General features: G+C 42.0%; 1 protein-coding gene across 1 annotated transcript in view; it reads left to right on the top strand.

Moving 5' to 3' along the window:
- The window catches only part of LOC124805732 (venom carboxylesterase-6-like), a 36350-nt gene extending 18709 nt beyond the window's left edge, over nt 1-17641 (top strand). The window contains exons 4-6 of the mRNA XM_047266303.1: nt 9906-10105; nt 17331-17496; nt 17589-17641. Coding sequence (XP_047122259.1) covers nt 9906-10105; nt 17331-17496; nt 17589-17641 — 419 coding nt within the window. The remainder of the gene's footprint in view (nt 1-9905; nt 10106-17330; nt 17497-17588) is intronic.
- The last annotated feature ends 10321 nt before the right edge of the window (nt 17642-27962 follow it).

Here is a 27962-nt window from a genome sequence, read left to right as displayed (position 1 = left end):
TTTTTTTTCCAAACGTAGCGCCAACTGGTTTGTTGTGTATCTTCTCTCGGGCGTGCTTTAATGATATATGTCGACGAAAAGCTCTCGCCTAACCCAGACACAGTTGAGCCTCTTCGTTGTACCAATCTACACACGTATATCTAATCCTAGTGACTTCAAGAAAAGAATGTAGGCTTATTTTTCAGGCTGTTGTCTTATGGAAATATCTTCGGGTTATCACACAACCGGTACCGTTGTTTCATTATGCCTGTCGATAAACACTGTTAACACTGTTATTAATTGATTTCCCTTCCTGTAGTGCATTTTGCGAATTAATCTCTTACAGTGTCACATTCTGGGACAAACCGCAGATTAGTGAAACTCCATATTAATTTATAATTTAACATCCTCGCAGTAACGGCTGTCAAGTAAGGCATCGGAGATTATTCACCCATATGCTCCTTAGGCCTCTTTTCGGGATTTGAGTTATCCTTGAACGTTAACTTGTATTCCTCACAACAAGCAGACTACTTCAAGCCAAAGGTATACCACTACGCTATCCGAGCATACTTCATGGACAGTCCCAAACTTCTATAAGTCGCGAACCATGTGTCTACAACCTGTAGTCGTATATTAATTATGTACATTCCTGTACACTGGAGAGATTTTAATTATTGAAATTCGCAACATTGCATCGTACTTCTGAACAACACAGAGACTGAAATATCGTATTTACTTGTTAAGATTACGTTTTTCAGGCCCTCTATTACGCATAACCGGACACACTTAGTCAATTAATAATAAGATGTGTGTAGCGTACGAGAAGTGTAAGTGAATAAATAATAAGAACGTCTAAACGAGTAAATGATGTTTCAGAGGTTTCACAATAGTTGAGAATGTATCAAGTGATTTCTCGTAGCCTTTGCAGATGTCCTCGTCGCAGATGTCCGTGCGTTGCAGGTAAGGTAAAAAGAGGAGCCATACAAGCATTTACGTTTTTTTAGACTGGTACTGAAACTTGTATGACACAATTTAGTATGTGCAGAGTGGTGCATTGTCATGTTGAAAGTACAGATCGCCCTCAGGTGTTGTAGGCCAACAGCCAAACAACCTTCCCTAGTATACAGGTAAGACTATATATTATAAAACATATGTAGATCACTAATTCTATTAAATGACTCCAATATTGAAATCAAGAACAAAGAATTTTACTAACAATGTAAATACAGAGATTTTAATTGAACATCAGGTAACAAAGGGAGTTGAATATATCAAGTCATAACAATAAGCAAACCTTTCCATTATAAAGACCACCGCTCCTCCCCAACCATCACTTGTGTTTCTGTTAACAATATTGGCACATAATGCTACTCAAAGGAACACAAAATGAGATTCTTCGAATTAGCTGTATACAACAGGGTTCCACATCACAATCAGTCAACCAGATTCATATACTGAAACTGAAATCCATACCTTCATAGTCCTAATTAAAGGATACAATGAATACACTTAATGAAATTTTGTCATATGATGACATGGTTGGAGGCTGTGGCTGTTATTTGAAGACAAATGTTGATGGTGTTGAGACAGCAAACAGCCACAAATTTATTTTCAGTTCCTTTATTCATAGGGTACCGTTACCGGTTTCGAATCGTTATGATTCATCTTCAGACGGTTTTCATGCTTTCATTACATTTGGTTCGTTTTTTTACAGATTAATTTTTCTGAAATGTAAATATACGTAATTATAAGCACGCCACACAGATGGTTGCGTTACAGATTTTCATTGGATGTGACTTACGTGATATGTCGGTTTGGAGTGTTTGTTTTCATTACATTCGTCCAACAGATGTGAATACATTCTCACTGCATTCTTATCGTTGCACACATACATTTTTCTCTCACTGAACACTTTAGATCTGTCACAGGCCAGATTACTAATGCGCACCACAAGTTTTGATACATACAAAGTGCTTACAAACATATGAGTGTGAAAGATGCTATGTTGTATCGTAACATTATGAAGATGTCCCATGTTTTGAAAAATGTCATATATTCGTTGCAACTGAAACGCCTTTTACTCTAGTACAGAGATATATTGATTACGTGAGCTTTAGAGCGAATACTGTTACATTAATTATATAGTTGTTCAATACTAATTTTTTTAGTACTGTATAGGTATGACAGTACATTATTAATTTCCATTTAGCATCATGAGAATTGTAGTAACATATAAATTTGCTACTTGATCTGCAGATAGGCGTAGGAATATTATTGCTTTGGAGGGTGGAAAAAATTTTTTGGAAATTTTTCAGGAAAGGGGTGTTAAATATCTCGGTTTGTTCATTAAGGATATAGTCTATGGTGCTATTTCTGTGTGTGTGTGTGTGTGTGTATTTCTATTTCTTCTAATATATTCATAGTGTCTCCTTTTTCTGCTAGATCTAAAATTTTTAAGTTGTTCTCAATATTTCTCACTGAATGGTTTTCTTCAGCAATATGGGCTGCAAATGCAGATTTTTCAAGTTTCAAAGCCTTAAAGCATCAATGTGTTCTTTGTTTCTAGCCTCAAAACTTCTGTCTGTCTGTCCAATGTACAATTTTTGGCATATATGGCATTTCAGTTTGTATATTTCTGATTTACTGTAGGGACTCTTGGAGGTCTTTACATCATGGATTACTTTTTTCTGTAATTTAGTATTTGTGGAAAAGCTGATTGTGATATTTTTCTTTTTAAATAAGTTTGCTATTTGGTGTAATGGTGGGCCTATGTATGGGAGACATGCACTCCAAGCCAAATCACTGCGCCACAGAAGGCAAACCTATATATGCTACTCGCCCATTCATAGGCCCACTATCATACCAAATAGCAAACTTAGCATTAGCCTATCTGACCTTCGTTGGCTACATCATCATGAATACAAACTGAACATTATTCTGTAAAGTCAGAAGAAAACCAATCTTCTGCCTTGGTGTACTATTCGAAGAACAGTTCCAAACTAACATTACTCACGAGGGAAACTCTCCATCGAACCCTCCTCAGATTCAGTGGTAAAATGGCCCAGTGGACAGCCCGTCAGAAACTCGACGCAGATCAAGCATGAAAACAGGAAGAAAGTGTACTGAACTGTGAAAAGAGAAGCAACATAGAAACAGTCAACGGTCCAAGTTCAAGATGTGCAACATCAAGCGCATTACAATAATCACGACGTCGAGGTTGTGTGGTCACGGTGTTGGACTGCAGAGCGGAAGATACGTGGTCAAATCTCTCTTCGTGCCCCCCCCCCCCTTTTTTTTACAGAATTATAAACTTTCCCTCCGGTCACTGACGTGTCTATTCTCCTACTGTAATCTTATCAAATGTCATACTGTTCGTTGGTTACAGATTATGTGTCAGGTGATAAGTATATATTAGCGTCGTAACTTAGTGTGATGAATAGTGAGAACAGGAGAGATGTCGCATAGATCTAACACAGGAATGAAAACAATAAATAATGTGAATTATGTTACAACAAAGCAATTCGAGAATCAACACCTCCAAACCGGATAGCTGAGTCCCGCCCCGATAACTGAGTGGTCAGTGCAACGGATTGCTGTCCTACGGGCCCGGGTTCGATTCCTGGCTGGGTCGGAGAATTTCTCCGCTCAGAGGCTGGGTTGTGTGTTGTTTTCATAATAATTTGATCCCATCCGGCGCGCAGGTCGCCCAATGTGGCGTCGAATGTAATAAGACCTGCACCAAGGCGGCCGGACCTGCCCTGTAAGGGGTCTCCCGGCCAATGACGCCAAACGCTCATTTCCATTTTTCCATAACGTGTGGTACTTTTGTAGAACAAACATGAGGTACGTAAGTGTGTAGGTCCCTTCCTTACACCTCGCTATTGTGACGACACAGACACAAATCTGAATAAAACGAACAGACGCTCCAATAACCGGACGGAAAGTTCATAATTTTGTGAGGGAGTCTTAACGCGGATCTCCCACTTCGCCGTCCAACACCATGACCGTATGACCACGACGCCGCAGCTACTCACGTACGATCGATGTTGCACATCGTGAGCTTGTGCTGTTCACTGTTTCGAGTTTTCTTCTTTTTTCATAGTCCACTGTACCTTCTTCCTGTTTTCATGCTTGATCTGTGAACAGTTTTTGACGGGCTATGCACTGGGCCCTGTTACCACCTAATCTAATGGGGGTGCGATGGGGGGGGGGGGGGGGGGGGGGTGCTTCCCGTGTTAGTCAAATCTCTAGGCAGGCAGTCTCTGTCCATACACGATAGTTTTATGCACTGTTCTGTTTCTTCTAAAAACTAAAAACTGTTCATCTATCTGCTTCTGTTTCTTTCTCATTCGCGACTAGAAGACATGATGAACGTTCCGCAGGAAGTCTCTAGCAAAACTCGGACTGACTTACAACTTGCAGTTCACAACTTGTCCTCCTGCACTGTTACTTAAGTGCGCGTCTCTCTTCCTGATGGCGCTGCGTCTCCAAGAGGTGTAATTCTTGCAGTCAGCGTGATTGGTTTGCGCGCAGCGATGTCAAGGTACTTCAAGTACCAGATGTCGCAAACTCTTCTTGTGTGGTACCTCAGTACACTGCATTAACGTCGTGAATAACTTGACATTTACACTCATAAAGTCGCCAAATAAAACCCTCAATGACCAAGTTAAATTCATAAAAAAATGTTTCTCCAAAAATTAAAGACAATGTTGCGATAGTGACGCCTCACGTATACACCTCAAGGAACACAACAATTTTGTGAAATTATTGCCCTGTTCCAGCCAGTGGGTTGCCAATGCACATATTTACTTAACTTTATCTAATTTTGTGCTCCACACTTTTACGTTATGTAAAGAGCTGGAACATAGTCAACCCAGTTATTGAAAAAATCAGCTCCTCTGGTAAATATATATATGTTAAATGCCTGCTCCCGCACTGTATACTTCCCACATAATTCATATTTGTGTAGTTCAAAAGGTATGGTCCCTAGTCTGGTGTGTTAAATCACACCGGTTGTGCAGTCAATATTCGGTATAGACGAGTTGCATCCATCCCTTCTCTTAATTGGTTTATACTGTTTTCACAGAAAGCTTCAATTGAAAAATGTTGACAGAATGAGCGACGTTCATTTTTCCTTGTGTTTTCGTTTGTTTATGATCATAAGTTTTGATGCTAAAGCCTTAATTCTGCTTCTCCCACCATTTAGGTTGTTTAATTGATAAAATTAAGATCTGTTATTTAAGTTACATGCCACACTAGACGTCTGTGATGGATAAACATACAGTAGTGTTAAGTTGTTGGGTTCCTGGCATTGGCGTTGCACCTCAGAGACCTTAAGGATCACACTCGCACTGTTTAAAGGAGGGCACGTTAAATGACATTTATCTGTTTATCGATCTCTAAGCCTTTATATTTTGGTCGTCTTTGTTGGCGCCAGATATTTAGTCTGTGCTCAGCCGCATGCAGAAGGAAGGTAGTAATTGTTGTAGTAGTTTCATGGATCCTGCCGTAGCGTATGGAAGTTTCGGCCATGGCCAAGTTTCACGAGCCGGTCTTGCGTGATCTCTCCCTGAGATTCGACCGAGATTCATAACTACACAAGAAGAACCGGGAGGACGTCTTCCATCTTCAGTCATCCAGAGGGTGTCGGCAACCGATCATCCAAGAGCTTGATCAATTTGTAATTTGAAACTGTTTAAAGAAGTAAAGTAATTTCATTGAACTCAGTCTCTATAATTAACAGCCACTCATCCATTGCGACCAAAATTGGGTGTGCTAGTAGTGGAGACACAAAGTCTTTTTTTATGTCTCTAATAACGTCATGATTACGTGAATGGTACACTACGTGTTTTGAACAGATCTTGAGGAGAGCAAGTGGCGTACTGAATAAATATACAGTCAAAAAAATAAAATAAAAATCGAAGCACCACGAAGGAGTCATCGGAATGGGATTGACATCGGTACATGTTACGTACATACAAAGTCAAGCAAATGATTAAAATTTCAGAGAAATTGGATGATTTTATAATTTTTTTTTCAAAATAAAGGGCTTCATAAGCAGAGCATGTCAAAAACGCGTTGGTCCATCTCTGTCTCTAACCTTTTCTATTATTCGGCTTGCCATTGATTGACAGTGTTGTCGGAATACCTTCTGAGGGATACCATGCAAAATTCTGTCCAACTGGTGCAAGAGATCGTTAATATCCCCAGTCGGTTTGAGGGCCGACCTGTAATGTTCCAAAAGTTACCAACAGGGGAGAGACCTGGCAACCTTGCTGGCTAATGTAGGCTTTCACAAGCATGAAGACAAGCAGTCGAAATTCTCACCATGAAAGTGCAAGCTGGCTTGCCCTGAATGGCAAAGGAGGCGTAGAATATCGTCGACGTGCCGCTGCGCCACAAGAATGCCGCGAGTGACAACAGAAGTGGCCCCGCCATGAAAAGAAATGGCACCACAGCCCGTAACTGGTGGCTGTCGCGCCGTATCGTGGGTGATCTTCAGGTAGGTATCCCACTGCTGTCCAGACGCGTCATCGGCCTGGAGTAGATTTGTCTTCAGTGATGAGTCCCGCTTCCAATTGAGTCCCGATGACCGGCTAGATGTTTCTGGAGACGCCCCGGACAGCGGATCTCAACCTCACCGTCGTCCTCTGTAAGGCCTGACAACCAGGAGTGATGATCTGGGATACTTTTTCATTTCTTAGTAGGACCCCTTTGGTTATCACCCGCGGCAAACTTAAAGCACAAAAGTACGTCGGCGATGTTCTGTGTCCCGTTTTGTTGCCATACATGGTAAGTCATCCTGGGCTTACATTTCAGCAAGATAGTGACCGCTCACATGCGGTAAGAGTTCCTCCTCTCCATACCCTGCTTTGACCAGCAAGATCGCCAGATCTCCCTCCAGTTGAGAATGATTCGAGTATTGTGAGCAGTGTCCTCCAACCAGCTTGGGGTTTTGACGATATAACGAAGCAGTTCGACAGAATTTGGCACGATATCCCTTAGGAGGACGCCCAACAGCTCTGTTAGTCACCCGACAAGCCGAATAGCTGCTTCTCTAAGGGCCAGAGTTGAAACAACACTTTACTAACTTGGTCCATTAGTGAGGTTCCTTCTCTTAAATAAATATTCCATTTTTTCTGAAATTTTTAATATTTGATTGTCTGTACCTGTACGTCAGATCTCAAGAAATTCTTCCTACTCTGATAATTTCGGTTTTATGCGTTGTATATACGTGTATACCCGTCCTACTGATAATTTTGTCGTTGTGCCTTATATCGCCACAGTCCCAGGGACTGGCCGCTCCAGAACAAAATACAAACAACTGGTAAACACCCACCACCTGAAAATAAGCCTGCAGTGGCTGGGAATTTACCTAATGGAAGAATAAACTGTTTTGTAGAACAAAAGCATAACCACGCCACTGATGACAGTATACACACAAATTGTCCGACGTCTGTAAATAACGTACCAGTGAAAATCAGTAATAGCTGTAAATAAATTGTTTCTGCAGTTAGGGGTGCAAATAAAGGATAATTTAGTAAATAATGCACACTATTTTTTACTCCCTTTTTTCTGTGTCTCTTTACAGTCCTTCAGTATAGACTCCCTGCTTCTCTATGACTGAATCCCAGAGTCTCTGAAGCTCTATTATTCCATCAATGACATTATTCCTCTTTGTTAGACGAATGGCTCGAATAACAGTGGTAGAAAGCTCTTCCAAAGAAATATAACGACTTCCACCCATAGGTGTTTTTCAGTTGTGGGAAATGTGGAACGAGTCGAATTCTGGTGGACTCATGTCCGGCTGTAGAGAGGACGCGGCAACATTTAGCATCGTATTTGCGCAGATTTGGGACTACAACATTGCCGATATGAGAGCATTGTCGTGGAGAAAGAGTGGCCCAGCATAGACCAACCGAGATTGGCTTTTGTGGATTTTTCTTCGCGGTTTTGCATGAAGTACAGTAACACAATATTGTGACATTTGTTCCACTTGGGACTATCTGTGATGATGATTACTTGGTGATCATAAGGAAGAATTGTCATTTGCTTTAGCTTTAATTGAGCGTATCGAAATTTTTTGGATGTGGAGAATCTGAAGCTCTCCACTGTTATTTAACCTCAGGGTCAAAGTCTTTAATCCACGCTGTATCAATAACGGCAAATCGACACAAGAATCCTTCACCTGCACGGCAGAATCGTTATTTGAGCAAGGTTCCAATGTACAGGAGTTTCTGCTTCTCTTCGGCAGTCAAACACTGTGGGACCTTCTTGCAGAAATTTTTCACTTCTTCAAATCATATGTCAGAATACGGAATGCTGACGTTTAGGGTATTCCCTACGCTTCGGAGAGTTCCTCACAAATCAGACTGTGGATTTCTTTAAGAGCATCTGCCATAAGTTCCACACTTCGTTCATCTGTCGAACTTTTTTGGCCTTCCAGGTCGTGGATTTTTTCGGCTATGCTCATACGACCACATTTCTTTTTATTTTTATTTTTATTTATTTTTTTATTTTTTATTTTTATTAAATTTTGAGTCATCAGTCTTCTGACTGGTTTGATGCGACCCGCCACTACTTGCTCCCCTGTGCCAACCTCTTCATCTCAGAGTAGCACTTGCAACCTACGTCCTCAATTATTTGCTGAATGTATTCCAATCTCTGTCTTCCTCTACAGTTTTTGCCCTCTACAGCTCCCTTGGTACTATGGAAGTCATTCCCTCACCACTACGAAAACGATTAACCCAACGTGAAACGGTACTACGATCCACTGTAAACTCGCCACAAACTTCGCTTAACGCACAATGAATCTCTGTCGGGTAAAGTTTCGAGCTTGATGCACGACCCATGGTCTTCAACAGTCATGGTACATCTGATGTAATTTTCATTGTTGTTCCATCAAACCCTCCACAGTGATACCTTCTTGCGCATTACTTCTGAAATGTCTGTCGTTTCTTGCCTTAAGACAGTGTAATAATATATTATGACTCCGAGAAATCTGGAGAAGATACTGCATTACCTCACCTACATTAAAATACAAATTTTAGATTTGAAATGTGCACAGTAAGTTGTGTGTGATGTTTAGTGTGTGTGGGACTATGCACAAATGGACCATAAGGATGCTGTAAGTAAAAAATTCTTCTAAATTAAGCCACTAACTACACAAAGAATTGACAACCAACTAAATGTCACGTGTTTCTAATATACTGCAGTAAAGCCAACGAAAAGAAGCAGACGCCCACTCAACGGCAACATGACATAAAAATGGCACAACAAACACAAAAAAACGCACTTGAAAATGGGAATCATTTCCCGAATCGCGTCGTGTGAAAAATGAAACAAAGAAAATCGTGACTGGTAGCAGAAGAATTATTTATATAAAAACCTATTGTTGAAACTTCCTGGCAGATTAAAATTGTGTGCCGGACCGAGACTCGGACTCGGGAACTTTGCCTTTCGCGGGCAAGTGCTCTACCAACTGAGCTACTCAAGTACGACTCACGCCCCGTCCTCACAGCTTTACCTCTGCCAGTGCTAGTCCTGCAAGGTTCGCAGGAGAGCTTCTGTAAAGTTTGGAAGGTAGGAGACGAGGTACTGGCAGAAGTAAAGCTGTGAGGACGGGGCCTGAGTCGTACTTGGGTAGCTCAGTTGGTAGAGCACTTGCCCGCGAAAGGCAAAGGTCCTGAGTTCGAGTCTCGGTCCGGCACACAGTTTTAATCTGCCAGGAAGTTTCATATCAGCGCGCACACCGCTGTAGAGTGAAAATTTCATTCTAGAAATCTATTTTTGTCACAGTCGCAAGCCTTCAGAACCATTTATATTGGATCAAATCAGAATACAAATTGCCTCGTGGCTGTTGATCTGAGGTGTTTTACGTCCTCGCTAATTTTCTGAAACATACGGTTAACTCTGTGTGTGCACAGGCCTGTTCCGCGGCGTGATAAGCCAGAACGGGCAGGCGGTGGCCCCCTGGGGCATCGCGCCCAGACCCCGCGAGATGGCGCTGCGGCTGGCGGCGCTGCTCGGCGCGCCTACGCAGGACTCTGAGCAGCTGGTCGCCTTCCTCAGACAGCAGGACGCCCAGCTCTTCATCAACCGCGACGACGAGCTCCTCACCGAGGAGGTGAGCGCTGCTGTTTGGACTGTTCTCACCTTACGGGCCAGTTCTTTATGGCCGGGATAGCAGCTGACCACTTGGCGTTCCACGATTACTTACAGGGAGAGTTCAATAAGAAAAGCAACACATATTTTTTTCTGAAAGCGGTGGATTTTGTTCAGGATTCAAAAACACCATGTAATTCAACAATCTTTTGGTTTGCAAAATCGTATTTTTAATATAATTTCCGTTCAATGCAACGGCCTTCCGCTACCATATTGGGACTGCCTGTATCCCCGCACAGTATCATTCTATACGTCGACGTTGGAGCCAACGACTTCCTGCATCAATAACCTTTCCATCATCCACTTACTGCTGCACGCAGAGTTAATACCTCATTGGGCCAAGCAGATGGAAGTCGAAATCTGCGTGATCCGGGCTGTAAGGTGATTGAGGAAGAACAGTAAATGAAGGTTTGTGGGCTCCTCCTAGGTGCGTTCTCATGGAGAAAGAGGTTTGCATTTTTATGGCGACGAAGACGCAGAAGTCGTTTCTTCAGTTTCCTAAGTCTAGTAAGATATACTTCCGAACTGATCGTCGCGCCATTAGCGAGGACACGTTCGCTGATGACATTGTAATTCTCTCAGAGACAGCAAAGGACTTAGAAGAGCAGTTGAACGGAATGGACAGTGTCTTGAGAAAGGAGGGTATAAGATGAACATCAACAAAACCAAAACAAGGATAATGGAATGTAGTCGAATTAAGTCGGGTGATGCTGAGGGAATTAGATTAGGAAATGAGACACTTAAAGTAGTAAAGAAGTTTTGCTATTCGGGAAGCAAAATAACTGATGATGGTCGAAATAGAGAGGATATAAAATGTACACTGGCAATGGCAAGTATAGATTTAAGTGTCAGGAAGTCGTTTCTCAAAGTATTTGTGTGAAGTGTAGCCATGTATGGTAGTGAATCATGGACGATAAATAGTTTAAACAAGAAGAGAATAGAAGCTTTCGAAATGTGGTGCTACAGAAGAATGCTGAAGATTAGATGGGTAACTAATGAGGAGGTATTGAATAGAATTTGGGAGAAGAGGAGTTTGTGGCACACCTTGACCAGAAGATGGGATTGGTTGGTAGGACGTGTTCTGAGGCATCAAGGGATCACGAATTTAGTACTGGAGGGCAGCGTGGAGGGTAAAAATCGTAGAGGGAGACCAAGAGATGAATACACTAAGCAGATTCAGAAGGATGTAGGCTGCAGTAGGTACTGGGAGATGAAGAAGCTTGCACAGGATAGAGTAGCATGGAGAGCTGCATCAAACCAGTCTCAGGACTGAAGACCACAACAACAACAACAACAGTGTCAGAAGACTGTCGCCATGATTTTACAGGCTGAGGGTGAGGATTTCAGCCTTTTCTTCGAAGGAGAAGTGATGTGGCACCACTCCATGGAGTCCCGTTTTCTTTAAGGGTCGAAGAGGTGTATGCATGTTTCATCACCTGTGACGATATTTCAGAAAGGACTGTCACGATCAACCTCGTAACGCGCAATCAGTTCGCACAGCCGGTCTTTCTGGTCTTCTCTTAGGGGATGTGGAACCCATCTGGCACACACCATTGATTGCCCCACCTACCGGAGTATGTCAGCACTACCAGCGGAAATGTCCACTTGAGTAGCAAAGTACTGGGTTGTGAGAGTGTTCGCACGTTCCAAGATTGCAGGAGTCACGGTAGTGTGCGGCCGGCCGGCATTAGGGATCTCGGTCAGGTTTGTGTGACCTTTTTGCGATTATGACAGACGCCTCGTCTAACGACTGACGGTGCTTCTGTTCACTGCCGGGTCTCCGTAGAAATTCTGGAAGCGACTATAAGTATGTGCGATGCTCTGGTTTTCCGCCAAGAGGAACTAAATGACAGCTCTCTGCTTGGAATGCACCTCCGTTACAGACGTTATTTTGAGCGCTATGTTTGGTGCCGCCACTTGTATGAATATCATTAAATTGTAGGTACTGATGAGGGAATATTCCACAGTAAATTCCGCATTCCTTCAATCGAAACTGGGTGGGAAAAAATGCGTTGCATTAATTACCGAACACCACTCCTACTTCTGTTTCACATCATTCCCATCCCTGTGCCACGAATTGTGATGAAGTGTTATTGGGATCACGATCAATCAGTCAACGACCTACAAATCATTCTATTCACAAATGTTAATCGTTTGGGATTATTTCCCATGTCACAAAGTTTCCAGCCCCATGCCTATGCAGTGGTATAAGGCAACCTGTCACCAGTTTCTATTTTTTTTTCAGTTTGTCGATAATATGTGTACCGATCTTGGTTGAAACCGTTCCACATTTGTTGCGTCTTTGTTTTCCGTGTTACCTCTCTCCTATTCCCATACTTCAACCAATCCAGATGTATCAATTTTCACGGAGACTGTCACCGTGAAATCCACCAACATCAAATACTGGAGATAAAACGCTAATATTCGTCATTTTCGACGATTTCACACTCCCAGCCACCTCCACCATTTTTAAATGTACCATGGTGATGCTTTACAGACAGTAAAATTTAGCAAGTAAACACGTTTACATCGCTTCATATACGCCCCCGGAAAAGAAAGGCAACAGTCTCAAACACCAGTGAGGTGACAGGTAGTACATCGTCGAAGGAGTGCACGACAAAAAATTCACACCAAATGAAATACACATGTTAAAGTAAAGGGTGCGCGAACAGTGTAACTCTCTCTCTGGCGGAAACGCAGGCGTGTATTGTAAAATGACTCATAAAGGTGTCGAGTGCAGTCCTGTGACGCATTGTCCCTAACACCTCTTGTTGCAATTCAGCAGTGATTCTTGCAGGCCCTCGAGAACGCTAAGTTTCCACTATATTTTGTCCATACGCGTTCAGTTAGCATGGGATCTGGTGTTCTTGCTGGCCAGGACAGTTGTAAAGATAAACAGTATATTACGCCACAGCAACCGTATGTGGGCTACACTGTCCTGCTGAAAAAGCACATTACCTTCCTGTCGAAAAAAATGGTAGTAGCACGGGGATAAAAGTCTGTACAATGTAGCGACTCCTGGTCACTTTGCTCTGCGGAAACAACAGATGTGGACGCAAGTTGTTCCTCATGGCCCCTACACTACGAAGCCTTGGATGGAATGTGTTTTGTGGACAACAGAGCGCCATTCCACTCTGCAGTTAACTCTGTGGCAACACCAACGCAACCATGCATGGTGGTGTGGTGGTGTCAGTGATAGCGTGAACAGAGTCACACGCGATCTTAATCCTGCTGTAAGCAGACGGTTCAGTCTGGTTCATGATAACATAGCAAATGCAACATGTATCCGGATTTCGTGCCTGCGTGTTGTTCGCTCGGCGATCGCTGTTCGCACAGTGAATGGATCTAGAAGAGCATCTGTACTACGCGGACGTCGGAAACCTGGTCTATAGGTGTGGGTTTGTTCCACAGCCCATTGATGATACACTGTGCACAAAAAGTTAGCATTCCGTCGATACGTTCATTAAGCTTCCTACAGGCACACAGTGCGACGTCGTTCAGATGGCTTGAAGCTGATATAGAAGAGTGCACACTCGTCAGTGGGGTATGGTTGTACGCTAGAATGAATGTTGCAAGCACTGTTCGCCTCTAAAACCGGAAAATTTATTGCCTGAAGAGCCAAAATAGAGGGTGTACAGGCAGTTGTCTGAGCGCCATCTGATTACCGATGAACGTGACAACTGATTCACTAACACTACAGCTCCTTAGTACGCATAAATTGTAATTTGGTGTCACTCAACAAAGTTCTTAAGGGTGTTGAATTTTTTCTGGCAGTGTATTTCTTCCATTGTAGAGACTTTTCGGTTCCAGGCATCATCAGATTTGTAATTAAGATTAAAGGAGCATTACAATGATAGGTGTTTGTTATGCAGTATCAGGATACAAAAGATGAAAATAAATGTAAAGTTAAATTAAAAAGTCGCCTCACCAAAACTCAGAAATTGTCAAACAACGTACACTGTGAGACCAATAAATTCGATGCCTTAACGGGGCATGACATGTGAACTCGGTTAATAAAATTGACAAAAGCTCCCTCAAAAGCGTTAGTGCCTGGGACGTTGCCTTAACATTTCTTTATTTTTATCAAGTCATACTTACGACTGATAGTCTGTAAAATGAGAAAACTTCGAAGTTAAAATATAAAACAACACTTAACTCAGAAATTTTGCGTGGAAACTTCAGTGACAGTGGAAGTCTGAGTCAGATTATCTAATGGTACAACAGTTTATGTATCATGTAATGTTATTGCATCTTCACTGAAATTATCGCCACTTTCATTCATTTCGCTTCGGGGACTTTCATTCATTTCAGATTTATATGTGGGTGTAGGCCTACACTTTTACCAGATTTCTGTCAAAAATCTTTTAAACTGTGGTTTAGCAAGAACAGTGGCACTAATAATTTTTCAGTCGAAAAAGTACACAATTACCCACAAAAATTTAGAGATAAGTAGACAAACCAGTCGAAAGGGCAACATCCAAAATTTTATTTATTACGTTGGTAGAAGTATGCAAATCTTTGGACATAAAACCTTGAAAAGGGAAATTTCCAACTTCAACATACATTTATTGTCAATTTATAACCTGTCTGACAAGCATCTCTTGACCGAACTACACGGAAAGTAGTAAGTAGTGCGGCTACTGCGAAAAAAATATGCCAATTTGTCCTCCAGCATTTCAGGTATACATTGAATCTGTCATTACTTTTAATACCCAAATATGTTTCGGCATATTTGTACCATCATCAGCGGTATCATGTTTTATTGCGGTCTGGAAATACAAAATCCTTTCCGAAGAAAGTAATGAATGAAAAATTAGACCTACATGTGTTTTAATGTTTTGTAAGTTCTAGATTGCTAAACTCAGTAGGAGCCTGATTAACTAGTCGGATAAGACAGAGATTTGGAAATCAGATTTGAGGCTGTAAGATATTACCAGTGGAAGATATGGACTCTGATAATAATTTATGTGTTATGAACTGCAGCTGAGAGAACGGTAGAAAAGTAGGAAATTAAGGAGATGGGACTTGGATGGGTCTAAAGAACCGCTGCTTGTCGTGAATGCCAAATGCAGCGCTTGGCTACAAAAAACAAATGGTTCAAATGGCTCTGAGCACTATGGGACTTAACATCTGAGGTCATCAGTCCCCTAGAACTTAGAACTACTTAAACCTAACTAACCTAAGGACATCACACACATCCACGCCCGAGGCAGGATTAGAACCTGCGACCGTAGTGGTCGCGCGGTTCCAGACTGAAGCGCCTAGAACCGCTCGGCCATCACGGCCGGCGCTTTGCTACGATTGGCAGATACATGAAAAAGAAATAACACAGTACGAATGGGTAACCTTGAGAGATAAAACAGGGAGTGCAGCAGATGATTAAAATAAGAGGGCTACTGAGAAAGTAATGAATGATCAGTCGCGAATTGGAAACAATTAAATCCTATGAAACTTTGGGCAGAAATGTTGGGCTGTGTCTTTTGTATGCTCGTAGATAGCGTCACGTCGCCCTTCCCAGTTCTGAGCGCATAGAGAGCTCGTAAAGACACATAGAAAATAGTATTTCCTGCCTAGTATGGGTGCCATCCGGGAAATTTCCTCTGATTTGATGCAACCCCACATAACGTAATATCATGTAGTTCCTTCTTCATGACAGATCTCGGACGCACACTGCAACGGTAATGAGGACGCTTCAGGAGCGATTTCGATGGGAAGTGTTTGATCATCCACCGAACAGCCTGGACTTGGCTCCATCGGTTTTTCATCTCAGCTCAAATGAAACGCTGACTATGAAGACAACATTTGGCACAAACAACGAGCCGCAAACCGGCGAAGAAAATTGTCGGAAAGCACAGAAGTCTGCCTTTTACCACGAGGCTATTGGAAAATTGGAGCGGGGACTATGTGAAGAAATTGCTGGAAGGTTGCAAAGCAAAGTTTTTATTTTCAGTGTGGTTTCCATTTCGCAACCGATCGTTCCTTACTTTCAGAATAGCTCCCTAGGTAAAAATACAAGGCTCAGTTGAAAATAGTTGATATGAGAGAGTAAATTTTGTTGATGAAAGGTGAAAATTTAAAAACTTTGCAAATCAGAATGGTGAAAGGGAATACAGGAGTCTAAAATCTGATATTGGAGAAAACTGTAAAACGGCTAAGGACGAATGGCTATAGCACATATGCAAAGCTGTAAACCTATGAATAACTGGGGCAGAGACAGGTGCCCCCTATAGGAAAATTAAAGAGACATTTGGAGGAAAACAAGCACCTGTATGGATATCAAGAGCTCCGACAGGAGGCCAGTACGTAGCGAAGAAGGGAAAGTTCAAAGGTATAACAAGTGTATAGAGGAGCTACACAGGGTGAATTGAACCTTAATACAATACTGAAGAAAGGAAAGAGGACCTGTATGAAGATTAGATGGAAGATATGATACTGCGAGAGGAATTTGCCAGAGTACTGAAAGACTTAAATGGACTAGATGTCACTGCCTCAGAATTATGGAGAACCTTCGGAGGGACAGCCGTGACAAAACTGTGCCACGTGGTGTCCTAGAGATGTGAGACAGGCGAAATACACCCTGACTTTAAGAAGAATGTAATGATTGCGATTCCAAAGAAAACATGTGCTGACAGTGTGAATAATAACTAACCATCAGTTTACTAAGACATGACTGAAAAATACTGACTCGAACTGTTTACAGTAGAGTGGAAAAAGTGGTGGTAGCCGAGCTCGGGAAAGATTACTTTGAGTTCTCGAAAAATGGAACACTCCGGACAGTATTGATCATATTTATACCAGAAGATACGTTGAAGAAAGGCAAACCTTTTGTAGATGTAAAGAAAGTTTTCGATAGTGATGACTGAAATGCACTCTTGTAAATTATGAAGGTAGCAAGCATAAAATACAGGGAGCGAAAGTTAAATTACAACTAATACAGATACCAGCCTGCAGTTGTAAGACTCAAAGGGCGTGAAAAGTAGCCGCACTTCAGTAACGTGTGGGACAGGGTTGTAACCTATCCCCGATGTTGTTCAGTCTATACACAAGTTTTTCAACTTAACTCTAAAATACCGTTTTTATGTTGTGTGTGTGTGTGTGTGTGTGTGTGTGTGCATGTGTGTGTGTGATTTGAATGTCTCTCTTACTCTCACGAATAGTCAAAATGATGCAGCATACTTACGTTTCAGGAAAAGTTTAAGATAAACCACCTGCCATTCAGTCCTGTCATCGAGCCCGAAATGGAGGACGCCATCGTGACGGAGCATCCGATCAAAGTACTGAAGGAAGGCCGCTTCAACAGGGTTCCCGTGCTCACTGGCGGCACCTCTGGAGAGGGTGTGGGGTTCGTTGTGGGTAAGTCTCTGTGCATCCACCAACCTAGTGCCCTCTCAAGGCGATGTCACGTTCCATTGCTGTAGTAACGTACTCTGGCGATGATATTTCAGACTATGAATGCACAACAGTAAAACAGAAATCATGGGGTGGTCGTGGAAACTGAGCTACACTATCTAAGGCACCGTGACAAAAAAATGAACTGCTAAGGTCATCAATCCCTAAACTTACACACTACTTAACCTAAATTATCCTGAGGACAAACACACACATCCATGCCCGAGGGAGGACTCGAACCTCCACGGGGACCAGGTACCGTGACATCTCGGTACCTTCCCAGTAGAGGTCTTTGAAACTATCGGCTGTAGAGCAGCGATTTAGCTGATTTGCTGAGAAGAATGCTTCCTCTGCTAAATAATCATGCTTCCACTAAGGTGTGTCAGCTAGTGTCTAGATAAGGATGCGGATAGCACTGAACTTTTCGTGTGCCTTCTGCTTCCACTCATCAAACATCATTCACTACCGTGATACATGTGGCCAAGATGTTACACGAAGAACGTAATTTCCCTACGCAGTTTAATTAGCACAGACCTAGCAAGGAAAATATTTTATTGGTGGATTACAATTTACCTTATCCACTGCTAATGAGATAGTAGTATTCGCCAAGTAAGAGAAATTATCCATGATTCCTGGATCACTGATTTGAGATCTGTAGCTACCTGACTTTACAATTTTGGAAAATTCCTAATCAGACCACTGGGCGAAAATTTGCACACTGCTGGTAGAACGTACTCTGTAACACACTTCACTAGTAGCGAAAATTTTTTGACACAAGTCAATTTAAAGCGTAATTACAACTCATATTGAGTAGATTCCACCTAGCAAATTAACAGGAAAACATATACATTGTAATTGCTCTAGAATGGGTTTTAGATGGAAGTAGGCGCACCGAATGGTGCTAAACTGAAATTTGCCATTCAACAAGAAATTACTCCCTCAGAAGAAAAAACTTTATATTGGATACAGGGTGCTTGTAATAAAAGTTCCGCTACTTGAGCCAGTGTAGGCGGAAAACTATTTACCGTATGACTACCTAACTTGATAGGAAATGTTGAGACTGTGTGCTGCAGGATTTAACTTTGTTAGTGAGTTGCCGCTGGGGGGGCAGTGCTGGTGCGGCGAAATAGGGTTCAAACACAATCATCAGTTGCCGAGAGTCAACATGTTTCTGGACGATGTGAGCAGGACTATACTCGTAAAGCTGTTTTATCAAAATAACAGGAGTAGTGTTGCTGTTATTCCCAATTATCGACGAATTGCAGGAATACGGGGAGATCCTCTTTCCGCTCCGGGGTTGAAAACATGATTATGAAGTTCGAATTAACTGGCGATTGGTAATTACGCCTGGGAGAGGCCGACGGCCAGTTCCGCTACCAGTTGTTGAAGAAGTTCCTGTTGCTTTTGTATCCTCATCGGCACTGTAGAGTATTGTGCCATAAGAATCAAGGATGTTTTTTGGTGGCTGGTGGTATCTTATTTCTCCAAGACAACTGCACACGTGTAGTAACAGAGTTCATTATTTACATGAACAGGAAGCTACTTATATTCAACAGGGTACAAGTCCCGCTATGCGATGACTGACAGACGCCAAACTGGAGTGCTAGTTGGTGCGTCAGTGACTGAGCTAGTAACTGAAAGACTGTGCTAGTGCTAGTGAATGAGACCCTCCGGTCAGCAGCTACGATCTAAATACTACATGAAGATGGTATCTGTTCTTTCGGACATGTTCGACAGAACAGATACCATCTTCATATACATAATGCTTACCGGGCAATGATCTTAAGCACGGATGCACTCACATTGCCCGAACTCTTACGGGAATCGGTAGATTGACTGCTGCGAGTAATGAGTGTAGTGGGCAGGGGCACTACAAATGTAGTGTGTGGACAGTTAGTTGGGAGTGTGGGTCTCACGGGGAGCGTGCCAGAGGTAAGTCTCTGCAGTCGCCCTATCCTCTGTGTCCGCGATGGCTCGTACGGATACAGGGTCTGCCTTGTTAGCAGGAGATCACGGGTTCAAGTCCCAGGTGGGGCACACATTTGCAATTGTTCCCTTTGATATTTATCAACGTCTGAAAGCAGCTAAAGGTCTGGATTTCATTGTAATTTCGATCTAAATACTTGCCGTTGTGAGGGCGTTGGCGGCCTTTTGCTTGCGAGTCTATCTTTGGCCTGTCCTCTAATAGGAGCGCTTGATCTAGCGCCTACTATCGATCTTCTTGCTACATCTTTACCAACCGGTGCGATGGCGACAGCACAATTGTCATGGTTCATAATGCAGTATGCAATGTGCGATCTACAAACAGTGCACAACCTGTGTCATGACAGCTCAACATTCCATGTTTCACAGTTCTAAAAGTGCTGTGAACAGTTGTGAGATCGTATCTCTACTGCGACTTCAGGCTGTTGTGGATGGAGGTGGTCTTCATCTTGTGCAACTTTTTAGCCTGGAATATAAATGCGATATGCAACTAACAAATGTTACCTTCTCGTGTGAAAAGTAAAAGATGTTTATTCCAACGATTTATTCGTTATTTCTCTTTCGCATTCCCTTGTAAATATTTCCACATAAAGTATTTTTTTATTTTTTTTAATTACTCGTTTTTCATGGCGGCTCTCTCAAGTAGCGAAAGTTTAATTAATACAATATCCTATCACAAGCACAAAAATTTTCATGCGCACAATAGCTGTAAATATTTACCTTTGTACTGAGTTGCTTATGCGAGGGCTCCAAAACTATTCGCTATTTGAAAATTAATGACTTATTTTGATAAAATCACATCAGTTAAAAGACTTGCATTCACACAGTTGCCATATTACGTATATGTTTTGTAAAAAACAAATAGTCTAACATCATTTTGCTTACATGCCAATATGATTCACGTGCGCCCAACTTAAAATCATAGAACAATTTGTTACCAGACAAGCATAACAGACACACATCTGGTTTTAATAGCACACAGCAGTCTTCTTATTTTTTCCAAGGCTGTTCTATTTAAAGTGTAAAAAATTGACTATGCAATTGTTTATATGTTGAAATACTTTCTCAGTAACATTCTTTTTGGTTCAAGGGGACATACCAACATAGAAATGACATAGGCTGCAATTTTAAATGGTGTTCCTCAAAGATCGCCAGTATTTTGATGTGGAATCATTATTTATAATTATTTGAAGTGGGTTTACAAGATGACGACATGGGTGATGTTCAAAAATTGAGATAACTAAATTTTCTCTAATATTAAAATTTGATAAAATAATTTGATGATGCATGTTATTGAGCTGCTTGATATTACAATTTTCGTGCGCTAAACGACTGTGAAGTAATGGACATTTTAATGTGGTTTTATTGATTAATTCTTGGTTTTACTTCCGTTCTGTTGTCTGTGTCGAGGTGTATGTGGTGCCTGTTCATCTCTTTGATGCTGCAGTAAAGACACAAGGGAATTACAGATATTACCAGCCTCTGAGCTTTGATTTATATTAATGGCACAAGTTGAAAATTTGTTCCAGACTGACTTTCGAACCCGTACCTCCTGCTCACTAGGCACAGTGGTCGCTGCAACTACATGGACTACCCTAGCACACCCCCATATCAGACACAAATTCTCAACTTATGTCACACACTACAGAAATAGTGCCCCGGCTCGTTAGCCTCGTTACTCCCGTCATGTCGTACAAAAGAACAGACACCATATATATAATTAATGGGCTACAGATCTCTTTTCATAAAACTCAGTTCTTCTGCACGAAATTAAACATACCAAATCTGAACAAAAAAATGGCAAGATTAACAGGGTCACACACTTAAAGTAACTAGGTGAAGTGCTCGAACCGACTGGAAAGGGGTAAATTGCCTAGAACACAGGTTATTGAAAATGAAGACAGCCTTATACAAAACACAGGGTATTTACAACAAGAAAAGTCTGTCCACCTGCACCAAAATTCGTCAATACAACTCTGTAATCAAACCTGAGGCGCAAAACGCCAGTGAGACTCTGATTTTACACATAAAGACCGACCTTGAGAATATTCTCACACATGAAAGAAAAATCATTAGGAAAATTATTGTACTAAAACACAGGGATGTAGGAGATAGACCTCACTCAAAGGACACCACAGAGAAGTTCTCCAACAGCGCAGCGGACAGTAGAAAGAGGTGAATAAAATTTTATGGTCACATCAGCAGACTCCCACAGACCAGAATAGCCAACAGAATCCTCAGGTACCTCCAGGGACTCAAGACCACTACACCCCGGATAGCACAAATCAGAACTGATGTGGAAAGCACTCAGATAGATTGAGCGGGTGTCGTAGTCAAAGGCGTCTATAGACACAAGGTGTCCAAGTGGCAAGTGATGTCATAGAAAACAGCACCTAAAGCCCTAAAGCGAAAGTGGACTGAAGAAAGAAGAGAACCTTTAATGAACGAATGAGGGAGTACTCGAAGAACAGGAAGAACAAGTAGTCATGAGTGTTTCGCGTGGTCTGATAAAAGGCCTGTAACAAGCACCACGGACCTTGCCGTTGGTGGGGAGGCTTGCGTACCTCAGCGATACAGATGACAGTACCGTAGGTGCTACCATAATGGAGGGGTAACGGTTGAGAGGCCAGACAAACGTGCGGTTCCTGAAGAGGGGCAACAGCCTTTTCAGTAGTTGCAGGGGCAACAGTCTGGATGATTGACTGATCTGGCCTTGTAACACTTACCAAAACGGCTTTGCTGTGCTGGTACTGCGCACGGCTGAAATCAAGGGGAACTACAGCTGTAATTTTTCCCGAGGTCATGCAGCTGTACTGTATGGTTAAATGTTGATGGCGTCCTCTTGGGTAAATATTACGGAGGTAAAATAGTCCCTCATTTGGATCTCCGGGTGGGGACTACTCAGGAGGACGTCGTTATCAGGCGAAAGAAAACTGGCGTTCTACGGATCGGAGCGTGGAATGTCAGATCCCTTAGTCGGACAGGTAGGTTAGAAAATTTAAAAAGGAAAATGGATAGGTTAAAGTTATATACATTGGGAATTAGTGAAGTTCGGTGGTAGGAGGAACAAGACTTCAGGTCAGGTGAATACATGATTATAAATACAAAATCAAATAGGGGTAATGCAGGAGTAGGTTTAATAATGAATAAAAAAGTAGGAGAGCGAATAAGCTACTACAAACAGCATATTGAACACATTATTGTGGCCAAGATAGATACGAAGCCCACGCCTACTACAGTAGTACAAGTTTATACGCCAACTAGCTCCGCAGATGACGAAGAGATTGGTGAAATGTATGATGAGTTAAAAGAAATTATTCAGATAGTGAAGGGAGACGAAAATTTAATAATCACGGGTGACTGAAATTTCATAGTAGGAAAAGGAAGAGAAGGTAACGTTTTAGGTGAATATGGAAAGGGGGCAAGGAATGAAAGACGAAGCCGCCTGGTAGAATTTTGCACAGAGCATAACTCAATCAGAGCTAACACTTGATTCGAGATCCACGAAAGAAGTTTCTATACATGGAAGAAGCCTGGAGATACTGGAAGATTTCAGATAGATTATATAATGGTATGATAGAGATTTAGGAACCAGGTTTTAAATTGTAAGACATTTCCAGGGGCAGATGTGGACTCTGACCACAATCTATTGGTTATGAACTGTAGATTAAAACTGAAGAAACTGCAAAAAGGTGGAAATTTAAGGAGATGGGACCTGGATAAACTGACAGATCCGGAGGTTGTAGGGAGTTTAAGGGAGAGCGTTAGGGAACGATGGACAAGAATGGGGGAAATAAATACCGTAGGTGAAGAATGGGTAGCTTTGAGAAGTGAAATAGTGAAGGCAACAGAGGATCAAGTAGGTAAAAAGACGAGGGCTAAAAGAAATCTTTGGGTGACAGAAGAAATATGGAATTTAACTGATTATCAGCCACAATGCTCTCAGAAAATGCTCGTCCTCGCAATCAGGCATATAAATGGTTAATATGCTATTAGTGAACTGCATCCAAATGACGTATCACTTATTGAAGGTCATAATGGCCTTATAGTATTAGTAACAGGAAGATGGTTGGTACTGGAAGTAAATAGCAAAGAAACCCTAAATCTGTTTCGAATACTCATCGTAGGGATAGGTTAGTCACCATTGTTGGTGACGTATTTATTTCAGTACGGTATTCAATAATATTTGTCGAGGTTATCATGGATTTGGAATTTGAATTGCTCTGAGTGAAGTGAAGCGTAAAAGGTCGTTCAATGAATATTAATTGGATGCTTTTGTAGATCACCTGTAGTGGTAGAGTACTTCAGAGAGAACTTGCAGAATATCGTTAATAACTTTCCTGATCATACCGTTGCAATAGGGGCTGATTTGATTTCACCAGTTATCGATTGGGAGAAGCATGCAATCGAAACTGGTGTCAGATACAGGTATTTATGAGACACTATTCAGAATGTCTTCTTAGAAAATTACTTCGAGCAGATAATCAGAGAACTTCTCGTGAATGTAACGTCTTAAACCTCCTAGCAAAAAACAGATCTAAACATGCGGAGTCAAAAACGTAGAAGATGTATCAACTATGCCTACGAGTATTACAATGAACGTTAAAAGTCCGCAGATCATGGTCGTGCGGTAGCGTTCTCGCTTCTCGCGCCTGGGTTTCCGGGTTCGATTACCGGCGGGGCCAGGGATTTTCTCTGCCTCTTGATGACTGGCTGTTGTGTGATGTCCTTAGGTTAGTTAGGTTTAAGTAGTTCTAAGTTCTAGGGGACTGATGACTATAGATGTTAAGTCCCATAATGCTCAGAGCCATTGGAACCATTTTGTTAAAAAAAGGCAGGGAAATATGTTTTCTTAGGAAGAGTGACAGCATACAAATTGTAATCTGAGTAGTCATCATCAAATATTCAGCGATTAGAACGAAGATTTGGAGCACAAATTGAAAAAATTCAAAGCGTCGTTCAATACGCCTAAGACAAGTATTTCCGAGCAAGATCTGAAGGGATGAGAAAGACCCAGTGTGGTCTAATAGCGGTATTAGAAACTGCTACGTAAGCGATGAAAGCTTGATCAAAAATTTAATTGAAGTCAAAACGTAACTGACAAACAAAAGTTCAATGAAAAGGAGAGTGAGCCTAAGGAGAGGAATGGCACAAGCGTTCAAAGACATTGAAAGTAAATTTTTGTCAGTCGATCCAAGTAATAACCCTAAGAGGTTTCGGACTTAAGTAAAACCAATAAACGTTTCGAAATCATCTATTCAGTCACTCAGTGATCATAGCGTTAGCGAAACGGAAGTTAAATGAGAGAAGGTCGAAATACTGAAGTTGGTGTTCCGAAACGGTTCCATTGCTGAAGACTGTAATACGGCCCCTCCTCTCAATCATCATACGAACATGGAAATGGCAGATATTGAGATTACCAATGGCGGAACCGAAAGGCAACTACAATCGCTTAATAACAGACAGTCGTCAAGACCAAATGAGGTACCTGTAAGATCCTACAAAGACTATGCGAAAGAACTTGCTCCACTTCTAGAAGCAGTTAATCGTAGGTACTTAGCGACTGAGAAAAAGCGCAGGTCACTCCTACTTCCAAGAAGGTCATAGGACAGATGCTTATTTCACTTACCTCAGTATAGTATAAAATCATGGAACATCTTTTACGCGCAAAAATCATTCCGTTTTTGGAGAACGAAAATCTCCTCTTCAAAAATGAACATGGATTCCGCAAACAGAGATCTCGCGAAACTCAGCTTGCTCTGTTCATCCATGAGATCCATAGCGACGTATACAACAGCGTTCAGACAGATGCCGTATTCCTTGACATCAGGAAGACTTTGGACATCTTCCCGCACTGCCGTTTGTGAAAAAATCACGAGCTTACCGAATACTGGATCATATTTACAACTAGATTCAAGACTTCCTTGCAGAAAGAACTCAAAACATCGCTCTGTATGGAACAAAAATCGAGATTTAAAGGTTATTTCCAAAATGACCCAAGGAAATCCGATAGTTCAGTTTATAAATGTTATAGTAGCAAGCGTCGGGAGCTCTTTAAGAAAGTAACCACGCCAGAAGACAGCCTCGATTTGTAGAATGATGTATAGGCTCTGGTAGTTAACCCTGAACGTCAGTAAATGTAATGTATCAGGCATACATATTGATGACGCAGGAGTAATTATCCACAGAGACATTAAGTAAAACGGTCACATAAAACAAATAGTAGGAAAATCAAATGCCACACTGAGAGTCGTAGGAAGGATCTTAAGGAAATGCAACTCACTAACGAAGGAATTCGCTTACAGGGCGCTTCTTCGGCTGATTCTTGAATAAGGTTCATCAATCTTTGATCCTTACCACGCTAAGAGGAGAAGAAGAGAGAGAGAGAGAGAGAGAGAGAGCGTGAGTGAGAGAGTGGGGGGTGGGAGGGAGAGAGGGAGGGATAGAAAGCCCAACGAAGATCAGAGCTTTTGGTCACGGGATCGTTTGGTCAAACGAGAGTGTTACCGAGATACGTAGAAGCTCTAGCGGCAGATGGTATAAGAGAGGCGTTGCGTACAACAGAGGAGAGGTTTACTTTTGAAATTTCGGAGAGTACCTTTCGGGACGAGACGGAAAACATATTACGTCCTGCCATATACATTCTTGAAACAACCATAATGAGAAAATGGGAGAAATTGGAGCTAATACAGAGGCTTACCGACAGTCATTCACGCCACGCGCATTCGCTAGTGGAATAGGGAAGGGAGGATCAGTTAGTATCACCAGAATTATTCTCTGTCACATGCCGTCAGTATTAATTTAATGTAGATGATTAATTGACGGCAATGTGCTCAATTACGTCTGCGATTATATTTATGGCCGAAATGTCCTATGTAATGGGGTGTCACAAGACTTCTGGCCATATAGAAGACGAAGAAAAAACTAGTAGCAGGCAGGAAGAGGAAGAGATCAGTGTTTAGCATCCCGTCGACAACGAGGTCATTTGAGACGGAGCACAAGGTCGGATAAGGGACGGATGGGGAAAGAAATCGGTCGTGTCATTTCAAAGGAATCATCCCGGCACTTGCCTGATGCGATTAGCGAAACCACGTGAAACCTAAATCAATGTGGCCAGACACGGATTTCAACCGCCATCCTGCCTAATTCGAGTCCAGTGTTCTAAACACTATGGCACCTCGATGGTAAATTAAAAAAAATATTAACAAAAAAGAGGAAGCTGGGGAACTTCGAACAAGGAAAATCTGCCACTTAACCGAAGGTCGGAAATGTATGTAACAATCATTATAAGGAGCACAGTCTACGACAAATATTCGCAAAACTGTAGACGAAAAATAAATGAGACCTGTTGAAGCTGGAGCGAAGATAGGAGGCTTGCTCGTAGCAACAAAAGAAAGGCGTGATATCAACTGACAAATTGTTACTTTAATATTATTGTGTATATACGTAAACACAAGCGACAAATGAAAATTTCTACCAAAGCCGGGATTCGAATCCACATCTCCTGCTCACAAGGTAGAAGCACTAACTACTACGCTACCCGACACAGTGACCTTGCACAACTACACTATCTGAAGACGTCTCCCACTTCAATCCAGATTCTCACTCAGGCTTCAGCCCACTTGGTATTTCCCTCTAAATTCGAATAGTATCTCAAAGGCTGCCCAGTTGTACTGGAAGGTCGCCTCAGCACCGAACGAAACGGGGGATCCTGCCTGGAACCAACGCATAAGTGCTTCAATCAAGTGAAGCTATATGGTTCCAGATGCATTTTCAAGTATAAAACACATGTGATGTATATATGCAGACTGAACCGACAAATGAAAATTTGTAGCAAGGTTGAAAATTGGAAATTTGTGGTACGGTCTTATGGGACCAAACTGCTGTGGTCATCGCTCCCTAAGGTTACACACTACTTAATCTAACTTAAACTAACAGACGCTAAGGACAACACAGACACCCATGTCCGAGGGAGGACTCGAACCTCCTACGGGTGGAGCCGCACGAACTGGGCAGTTGTGGTAACCACTATGCCACCCTGGTATAGTGGCTTTGCACACCTTCCTCCCAAATGCCAATTCTCATTCGTGGTTCAGTCCACTTAGTATTCTTCCCTAAACTCAAACATCACTGCGGTTGCTCTCCACCTTTATTGCACCGAATGAAACGAGAGATACTGCTTGAAACCCAGGCGTATGTGGTTTAATCGAATGCAGTTACATAGTTCCAGAGACATTTTTATGTCTCAGACAACTGTAGTACAAATTTTCGTTCACCGCTTCAGTATATAATTATATATGTTTGAGACTTGAAAAGGTCTCTGGAAGCATATAGTTTCAACAGATTGAAGCACCTGTTCCTGGGTTTCAAGCAGGATTACAATATCGCTGGAGAGACTCTGCAATACTGTTAGTGTAGAGGGGGAATAGCCATTGGGATGAGGTGTG

Source organism: Schistocerca piceifrons, chromosome 7 (assembly GCF_021461385.2).
Source record: "Schistocerca piceifrons isolate TAMUIC-IGC-003096 chromosome 7, iqSchPice1.1, whole genome shotgun sequence".
NCBI classification, from domain to species: Eukaryota; Metazoa; Arthropoda; class Insecta; order Orthoptera; family Acrididae; genus Schistocerca; species Schistocerca piceifrons.
Note: the sequence above shows the minus strand (reverse complement) of the source record. Positions and strands in the feature narration are given on the sequence as shown.